At 47.8% G+C, this 10,000-nt stretch overlaps 1 protein-coding gene across 7 annotated transcripts in view; it reads left to right on the top strand.

Annotated features, from left to right (window-relative positions):
- LOC143283645 (neuronal membrane glycoprotein M6-a-like) overlaps positions 1-10,000 on the top strand; it is a 233,851-nt gene that overhangs the window by 112,077 nt on the left and 111,774 nt on the right. For 5 of the 7 annotated variants that reach the window (XM_076589842.1, XM_076589841.1, XM_076589840.1 and 2 more), the window contains exon 2: positions 4,175-4,913. The exons of the other annotated variants lie outside the window; for them this stretch is intronic. In XM_076589842.1, coding sequence (XP_076445957.1) covers positions 4,772-4,913 — 142 coding nt within the window. In that variant the 5' untranslated portion in view covers positions 4,175-4,771. The remainder of the gene's footprint in view (positions 1-4,174; positions 4,914-10,000) is intronic. 7 annotated transcript variants of the gene reach the window in all.

The raw sequence follows: 10,000 nt of genomic DNA, 5'->3' as shown, positions 1-10,000 counted from the left end.
GACGCCACAGAGCAATTAAGCCGGGCAGGTTCTTTTACCCGGGCCGGCAAAAAAGACGGCGGTAAAAAAACCGGGTTTACTATGGCCGCAGCCTTAGAGTTTAACGACCTATCAGCCACTTCCTTAAGGTCACGTTGTTGAGGGCCGGGGTTTGGTTCTCTGAAGGTTCCGTTGTTGGAAAGGAAGGTGGGGGTGGGGGTTGGGTCTTGAGGTGTGTGTGTGGGGAACCTTTCTTGGTTGTTGCTGCTGCTGTTGTCCCATCCCATCGAAAAGGAGCCTTTTTCAGGCAGTAGTTCTGACCCGTCAGTTCTAAACACTAGTCTAACAGAATGCAAAAATAATGTCCAAAAACGCCAGTTGAAATGACGCCAGAAAGACCAAAGGAAGAAAAGCAAGAGCATCGTCAACAACAACCATGTTGTGGTGTCTTCACATGAAAGACGAACAGCGACTTGTCCACAGAAGTCTTGAAAAGCAAAACAACAGACACAGGAAAAAAGATACATAGTTGACATAGAAGAGAATCTGCAGCAGATTAATACATCTGAAAAAAAAAGAAAAAAAAGGGTAAGAAATTCCAGTGTATCAACATGTACGTTCCAGAAGAAGGGTAAATCAGACGTTCCTTCCCCAGCCTTATTATTAATTCACTTGAAATGTCTTTTTTCCCAGCAACTAAATAATATGTCACATATGCAAACATTGACAGAAGGTGATTCGATATTTACATGCTATCAGTAATAATTCCAAATGACATTATTTTTCGGGGACACACTTGTAACAAAATGAAAGCCATTGCCAATGACACATTCGGAGTGCACAGGCTTTTTTCAGTCAGTGGCAAAGTGGAGGAAATGCCACAGGATCACGGAAGTTGTTGAGCGGAGGAAGGTGGCAGAATGGTTTAGACGCTTACCTACCAGTACAGTGTCCGTGAGGGTCTGGGTTCGAATCCCGCTCTCATCCTTTGTCCCAAGTTTTGTTGTTGTTTTTTCTGGAAAATATAAGTGAACGTCTAGTCATTTGAACGAGACGATAAGCCGCACTTGGCGCACTGAAAAAGAACCCACGACAACAAAAGTGTTGTCCTCTGGCATTATGCCACAGAAGAAATCCACTCTGATAGGTACACAAAATTTTAATGTACATTTTCAGGCACTCAAGGCCTGACCAAGCGCGATGGCTTATGCTGCTGGTCAGGCATCTGCTTAGTGGATGTGGTGTAGCGTATATGGATTTGCCGGAACGCAGTGACTCCTTGAGAAGCTGAAACTGAAACAAAGATGTTCCCCACAGTGGTGGCCCAGCGGTAATGGACCAGACTAGGAAGCGTGTGTCCTCGGTTTTGTTCGAGTCCTGCACCTTAAATCTTTTTTTTTTCGATACTCTTCCTGGACCTTGGAACGAAGTCCCATAGACATCGTGCATTGAGCGCAAGCTAAAAAAATTTCCACGGTAACAAAAGAGGTTGTCTCCGAAAAACAAAACAAAACAAAACAAAGCAAACAAACAAACAAACAAACACCCCGCCCCCCCCACGCCCCCCCCCCAAAAAAAAAGAAAAAAGAAAAAAAGAAAAAAAAGTTGATCGGCAAATCCACCGTGATGGTCAAACAGTGACACTGGCAAACGGACAAACATGGTGGCGCTGTACTGTGGCGGCGTGTCGCGCTGTCCCCAGTGAGAGCAGCACGGATTTCGCACACAGAAATCTGCTGTGCCAACAAGACATACAGTATAATGCAATACAGTAGAGTACAGTACAGTACTATGAAATGCATTGCACTGCACTTCAATATAGTTCAATACAATACAATACAATGCTTTGCAAAACACTACAGTACAATACAATACAATACAACTGATACAATACAGACGAAGTATTCGTTTCAGATCATAATCGGACTAGTTACCACTGAAGTAAGTATGACTTAAATCGACCGTGCGGGCGAGAGGGATGATGGATCGGTGCCTTTAATGTCAGACAATGATGGTGCTGAACAGTGACCTGTGAATGACCTCCCTTCAGCTGTACTGGGTGGTCCCCCCTGTTAGTGTCAGTCACACGTTGTCAGCAGCAGTAGTCTAGGAATAATTGTGTGGGGGGTGGGGTAGGTGGGGGGGGAGAGGGTTGTAAGTGGGTGAGGGCTTTTATTTTATTTCACAGCCATTGGCCACGTGTAGGGGTGCGAATCAAATGACGGAAGGATTCGTTCGGTACAGTGGAAAATAGCTGTAATGTTTCCTTGTCTCGTTTTCTCCTGTGTCATGCTTGAAGGATCTCTCTCTCTCTCTCTCTCTCTCTCTCTCTCTCTCTCTGTGTGTGTGTGTGTGTGTGTGTGTGTGTGTATCTCTCAATCTCCCTGTGTCTGTCACTGTCTGTCTGTCTCTCCCTCCCCCATCTTTTTCTGTCTCCCTCTTTCCCACCCGTGTGTGTGTGTGTGTGTGTGTGTGTGTGTGTGTGTGTGTGTGTGTGTGTGTGACTCTCTGTCTGTCTGTCTGTCACTTTCTGTCTGTCTGTCTCTGTCTGTCTCTCCCTCCCTATCTTTTTCTCTCTCCCTCTTTCCCACCTGTGTGTGTGTGTGTGTGTGTGTGTGTGTGTGTGTGTGTGTGTGTGTGTGTGTGTGTGTGTATGCGCGCGCGCGTGTGTGATGCTTTGACACTGTAATGTCATTGGCCATGAGGTCCTTAGGACATGGGTGAATGCGTCAACATACTTTCATTGCATAACAAAATTAAACGAACCCGAGAGAGAGAGAGAGAGAGAGAGAGGCAGAGACAAGATGTGCGCGTGCGTGCGTGCATGTGTGTGTGAATGGGTGAGTGGGTGCGTGCGCTCACGCGTGCGTGCTCGTATGCACTTCGTCAACGTGCGTCTAGCATTGAACTGCACACAGATAGGGAACCAGTCTGCAGGTGGGACTGAAAGAACAGACAGGACAGGATGGAAGAGGGCGCAGTATAAACTTTAAGCTTTTTGATGCTCCTTTGTCTTTGTTTTTGTACTCTATCTTTTCCACATTCTGTTCTCTCTCTCTGTCTGTCTGTCTGTCTGTTCCTTTCTTAGTCCCCCCCCCTTCCCCCCCGCCCCCCAACCCCCCGACCCCTCCCCTCCACCTCAACCGCCCCCTTTTCATTCGAATATACAGAAATGTCGATTTCTAATTAATAATAACAATCATCATTATGATAGAAATGATAATAATCCAAATGATGATAATAATATCATTTATTTTCAGTCTAATATCATCATCTTAGATGAACGGACTATAAATAAATAAACGAAACTTTGTCTTTGTTTGCAATGTAATCAGGTGTACTGCTGAACAATTAAAGATTATTTAAACCGTTAAAGAGAGGATGGAGTCAACAAAAGCCTGTCAGTTGGATGGCCGGACTGACAGAAACAGTTGCTGTGTGTTTTGGCTTTGGGGAAATCTGGAGAGACACGTCGTACACAGCGTAAAATCAAAATGAGGCAGGTGAACGAACAGTGGATGGAAGGATGGAGTGGCTAAGATTCATTTAAGTTGCGTCCGACCTATCGCATCAGAGAAAGAGAGAGAGAGAGAGAGAGGGGTGGGTGGGGGTGGGGGGCGGGGGGTGGGTGGGTGGGAGTGGATGGGGTGAGGAGACAGAGATGGCTGTGCAGTACTGGATGAATCATATAACATATACACATATCATAAATATACACGTCGATCCATCAGTCATCCGTATCTCTCACTTGACATTCACAACACGTGTGTGTGTGTGTGTGTGTGTGTGCGTGTGTGTGTGTGTGCGTGTGTGTGTGTGTGTGTGTGTGTGTGTGTGAATGGTGTGCAGAACCCTCGTCCCGCTCCACTGATTTCTCCACTGGCGGATTAAAAAAGAACAAAAGTGACGGCATGTCACACACAGCTTGTTACACTTATTGATTTTTGTGTTGGCTTGCTCCTTGACGGACCAGGATGTCACTGACAGGGCTGCTGTGTGTTCTGAAACCATCTGGAGTTTTTGTTTTGTTTTAGTTTTCAGGATACAGTATCCCGAATTGAATGTGACAGCTTTGATGTTTGGTTTTAGTGAAACTCTGTTGTTGTTTTGATGACCCAGGCTTCACAAACGGTGTCTTCAAAACGGAGATTGCATAATTGTTGTTATTATTTTTGTGTGTGTGTGTGTGAAAAAGGAACCGAACTGAAAAGAACTTCCGAAGATTGTGATGAACCTACAATACTCGCCTGGTGTGTTGATCTACTAACTGTTAAAAACTGCTTGCAAAGTTTGTGGTAACGACACACGAAGACATTTTGACTGTCCAATTTATTCTATAGCTAAGAAAGGGGGGAAAAGAAAAGAAAAGAAAACAACGGTGAGTTGCAGCAACTGTTTGAATAACCGAACAAATGTGCAAGGAGAGCAACAACAAACTTTAATGACCATTTCCCGTCCTGCAAGAAAAGTGTCGAAACAACCCCAAAAGTGTTAACATCACAACCCACTTCCGGGACAACCGGAAGTGTCTTCAGCTACGGAAACCGTTCTTTACACTCTGGGAAAAGGCTGTGAGGTAATGCAGAGTGACAGCAGTCGAAGCGAAAAATAAACGAAACAACAACAAGAACAAGAAAAAGAACAATAAAGTAGCAACAACAAGAACAAATCAGGCAAGGTGCAGGACGACAGCATTGAATACATCCCGGTGAGACTGAGCTGCCCGGCCTCCGGGGACTGTGCTGCTGCTGCTGGTGTAGGTGAGCGAGGCCCAGCGGTCGGTGCCGTCGGGATGTCTCAGGTGGAGCGGCTGGCGACGAACGGCCTGGAGGGGGCGGGGGGTGAGAACGGGGAGCTGCTGTCCCTGAAGGACCACGTGGAGTACCAGGAGGACGAGAAGCCCCCCTCCCCGCACCGAAAGGCGTCAGGGTCAGGTCAGTCACTCTTTGACACTGTTGTCAGCTTTCTGTCGTTAGCTTAGAACTTCGTTGGGGAAGTGAGTGATCACTGAGGGAGTGAGTGAGAGTGAGCTAGAGAATGAGTGAGTGAGTGTACGAGTGAGGCGGGTGGACGAAACAAACCCCTCCCCGCACCGCAAGGCGTCGGGATCAGGTCAGTGACTCCTTGACACAGTGACACCTTGTTGTTGTGACGTTGGTCTACAGGTTAGCTCAAAAGTTCTTTTAGGAAGAAAGGAGCGAGTGAGTGAGCGAGAGAGTGTATGAGTGAGTGAGTGAATGTATGAGTGAGACAGCGAGTACCAGGAAGATGAGAAGGCCCCCTCGCCTCGCCGCTTGACGTCCGGCTCAGGTGAGTCTGAGTGAGTGAGTGACTGAGGGTGTCGGTGAGCGAGTGAGTGCATTGTTGGTTCGTCAGTGTGCAAGATTTGAACGCGGTACTATAATGTGTGAGGTGGGTCAATCCGCCAGACCACGTGTCTTTGATGGACTGTTGGTGTCTGTCTGTCTCTCTGTCCTTCTGTCTGTCTGTCTGTCTGTCCTTCTGTCTATCTGTCCGTCTGTATTCCCCCCTGTCTGTTTGTCCACCTGTCTGTCTGTCGATGTGTCTATGTGTATGTCCGTCTGTCTGTCTGTCTGTTTTTCGATCTGTCTGTCTCCCTGTCTTTCCGCCTTTCTGTCTCTCTTCTGTCTGTCCACCTGTGTGTGTGCGTCCGTGTGTGTGTGCTTGTTACCCTGCTTTCGCGCACATATACACGCAGTCAGGAAGGCGCAGTGCGCGCATGCACGCGCGTCACATGCACAACACACACACACACACACACACACACACACACACACACACACACACACAACAACAACAACAACAACAACAACAACGAAAAGAACAAGAACCAGAACAATAACAACACAGACACATTCTTCCCTCTTCTCCGTTTACCGCCTCCCTCTGCGCGCGCGCACACACACACACAGACACAGACACACACACACACACATACACGCGCGCGCGCTCACATTCAAACGCACATTCCCCTCACGTCCCCCTCTCCACACACGGTTACACGTCCACCCCTTATAACTTGCCCACCCCCTCATCCTCCTCCCCACAGGGGAACAAAACACCCGTGTGTCTGGCTGCAGCAGCAGGAACAGCACGGCCTTGTGACCACCCTCTGGATGCTGACGTCACGGCACGTCATGATGATGATGATGATGATGGTGGTGGTGGCGGACCCTGTTATACCCTCCCTCCCTCCTTGCTGCCCCCAAGGCACCGTTCCATGCTGGTGCCCTTTCACAGCACACGGGTTGTGCCCCGCCGCGGAATGTCACGTTGCGTTGTGGTTACGATAACACCGTTCTTTTTTGGGGGGAACACTGACATCTTCTGGGGCGTCCTGACAGAATCGGTTCTCGGGAATTTTGATCCTGTGTTCACCAGTGATCAGGGCTGGAAGCCTTGTTTCGGCATGATGGTTGTGTCCTGTGGGGGTGGGTGGGGTGGAAAGGCAGGTTACTCCCGAGTTATCCTCAATCCAACTACACGTGCGAATCGGTACCTGACTGACTTGGGTCGGAGAAGGTTGAAACGGCGGAAGGAAAGGAGTGGGCCCCGCCTTCCTTACTGCTGATCCCTAGACACAGTTACTATGAATTCACTGTCCAGGTTAGGGGATCTTTAACCTCGTATTTAACCCTTAACCCTCTTGCCTTTACTCTTTACTCCAGCCACAACTGAAAACTAAAAAGAGTATCAAATTTGTGAATACAAGAGGGTTAACATTTCGGAAGCAGTGTATACAGTCATCTGTATTAGGGTGGAGCGGTGGCTTAGTGGTCATACTGCCGACAAGGAAGCGAGGGTCCATGGGTTCCAATCCCGAACACACTCGCTTCCTAGTCGGACCGGGATGCGGTCCTTCCTCCACCAGATCTTGAGTAGTGGTCTGGGTTCTGGTCTTTCGGGTGAGACGATCAACCGAACAGGTCCTGTGTGTAGCAGGCAGGCACGGAAAAGAACACGGCAACGAAAAGGGTTGCTGTCCCTGGCAAGATATGGAGAAAAATCCACTTTTTTAGTCTGCACGTGATACATGAAAGAATGAATGATATAGGTACTTACATAGCGTCCATCCTCGGTCGGAAACCAATCTCCAAGCGGTTTACAAACGTGGAGTCATTTGCACAAAAGGCTGCTAACTGACAGCCGTCAGTCGGCTCTGCCCTGGTTAGCAGCCTTTTGTGCTAATGACTCCACGTTTGTAAAGCGCTTACAGCTTGGTCTCCGACCGAGGATAGGCGTTATGTAAGTATCCATATCATTCATTCATTCATTTATCACGTGCAGACAAAAAAAGGGAGTTGAGGTGCTCTATGGCGGCTCTTCTTCGGAGAGCCGCCCGAAGCTCACACGGCAAATGTCCACAATCTTCCCCTTCAAGACGGAATGTGCAGTGTTGACAGCAAGGGGTGGACGTTCACTTCGCCAGTCACACACAGGAGGAGAGGGGAAGAAATGTGGATGCAGCCTCTCACACGGCGATGTCTGTTGTGACTAATCGTGATGTCACAGATCCGTCAAACAAAACAAAGACGAAACACAAATCTCCCCGACCCCCACCTTTTTTTTTCTCCCCGGAGATTTATAGCAGCACAAGGTTCACCTGGTGTATTTGTCTGGAGGTTTCGCTTTGGGTAGTGTGTGTGTGTGTGTGTGTGTGTGTGTGTGTGTGTGTGTGTGTGTGTGATTACAAGTATTTTCATGTGAGTGCGCATGTGAGCCGGTGACAGCAATGTTCACATGTCAGAGACACCTGGTAACGTAAACTGAAAGTAGTACGGTGAAGGTCATACCCCCCTCCACCTCCCTCCTCGCTCTTCCCTCCCAGTCTGTTCCCTTTCTCCCGCCCCCTTCACCCCTTCCTCCCCCCTAACCCCCTCACACACATAAACACCCCCCCTAACCCCCTCACACACACATAAACACCCCCCCTAACCCCCTCACACACACATAAACACCCCCCAACCCCCTCACACACACATAAACACCCCCCCCCAACCCCCTTACACACACATAAACACATAATCTTCCCACGCTCCTCTTTGAATCCCCGTGAAAGGACCCGACTTGAGCGTTGTGCGTTGAGTACACAGGGCGGTGAGTACAGTGAATGTTTTGTTCTTTATTTTCTGTTTACTTTGTACCCTGAACTGGACTGGAGAGGGGTGGGGTGTGGAGGGCTGATGCACTGCGTGCAGTTTAGTCCCTGAGATACTTGGATGCACGTCATACCTGAACACACACGTACATACGCACGGGCACACACACACAGACATACACACATATTAACACGCAATAGGCACAGACACACACACCCTCGCGCGACCATAACATATGCACACGATTACAACCATACAAACACATGCACTCACGCATACGCAGGCATGCACGCACTCACGCACACACACTCACGCACACACACACACACACGCGCGCGCGCGCGGCAATTGAACAGAATGTTTTGTTCAACTTTCCATGTGGTGTTTATTGGTGTCTGCTCGCAACAAACGCTTTTTGTTTTTTTTGTTTGTTTGTTTATTTGTTGTTGTTTTTCATCGAAGATGAACAGAACGTTCCTTGGTAAACTTTCTGTTTGAGTTTGTTGGTGCCTGTTTACAACAAATTTTTTTTATCTAAAACATTTTTTTTTGGAATGGAAGATTACTTCAAGTTTTGTACAACTTCACGTCAGTCAGAGTTTTTTTGGCGCCCGTTTGTAACAAACGTTAAACTTTCCGTTAGAGTTTGTTGTCGTTTTCTCTTGTTTATCTTTCCTTGCCCCCCCCCCCCCACCCGCTCTAAGTTTAACAGGGTGTCGTTATTCAACTTTCCATTGGAGTTTGTTGGCGCCTCTTTGTAACACACCTTTTGTTTGTTTGCTGTTGTTGTTGTTCAGCTTTCCGTTAGACTTTGTCGACGTCTTTTAGTAGTAAACGTTTTCTTGTTTTGTTTTGTTTATTTTCAAAGTTGCTTTTTTTGGGTTTGCTATTAATTTTCTGTTTAGGTTTGGTGGCTGTCAATGTTGAAGTGAGTGAAGGTTCGTTCTCTTCTGAACCTGAAGGTGATGACCATTGTCTCCTCAGCAAGGGTCACACTACGGGTGGGGGGTTGGGTGGGGGTGAGACCGGTTTGGCGGGGTGTGGAGTGGGGGTGGGGGTTGGGGGAGGGGGGAACTGCACGATGAAGCGTCACAGCGTTCTGTCAGGCGTGCAGTTACCGCTCTTGTTTTGTCCCTCACCCGTGAAAACATCAAAAGACTTGTTGTGTTCGTTCGCTCGCGCGTGTGTGCATGGATGCATTTGTGTGAGCGAACAGTGTTAAAACTCGTTTATTGCAGGCTCTGCCCATGATTTATGACCAAAGACGCTTCTTTTGTGAGTGAAGGCAGTCTTTGTCGATTGGGAGATTTCTGTTGTTGTCAGGGAATGGTTATGATACACAAGCGCTCACGCAGACAGCGTGCGCGCGCGCGCACAGACAGAAACACACACACACATATTCGTGAACGCGTGTGAACTGCAGCCATGAAAACCGCTTGTGTGTGTGTGTGTGTGTGTGTGTGTGTGTGTGTGTGTGTGTGTTGTGTGATTGATCTGTGTGTGTCTGTGTGTGTTTGTGTGATATATATATATATATATATATTGATATATATCTATATCGAGAGAGATATAGAGAGAAGGGAAGTAACAACCTGGTCATGTCGAATTTCGATCCAAAAACTCACTCACAACTTTTCTGTTTTTGGTTCCCATCGCCCCAGGACATCATCTCAAGGAGAGCTTTACAGAAATCTTCAGGGCAGACGACAGCTGCAGTTGCATTGGCGGAAAATGTTGGCTTTCATTCGGGGATCTTCTCCCAAAACTTCGCAGCAAGTTCCTAAAAACCGGGAAGTCGCGGTAAATAATCGATTTGCTCATTGAATCCCACTTTGAGCTGGAACGTGGTCCGTGGCAGACAGAAGACATTGACACAGGCAGAAGACGGGGCAAAACTGTCA

Source organism: Babylonia areolata, chromosome 7 (assembly GCF_041734735.1).
Source record: "Babylonia areolata isolate BAREFJ2019XMU chromosome 7, ASM4173473v1, whole genome shotgun sequence".
Classification (NCBI taxonomy): Eukaryota; Metazoa; Mollusca; class Gastropoda; order Neogastropoda; family Buccinidae; genus Babylonia; species Babylonia areolata.
Note: the sequence above shows the minus strand (reverse complement) of the source record. Positions and strands in the feature narration are given on the sequence as shown.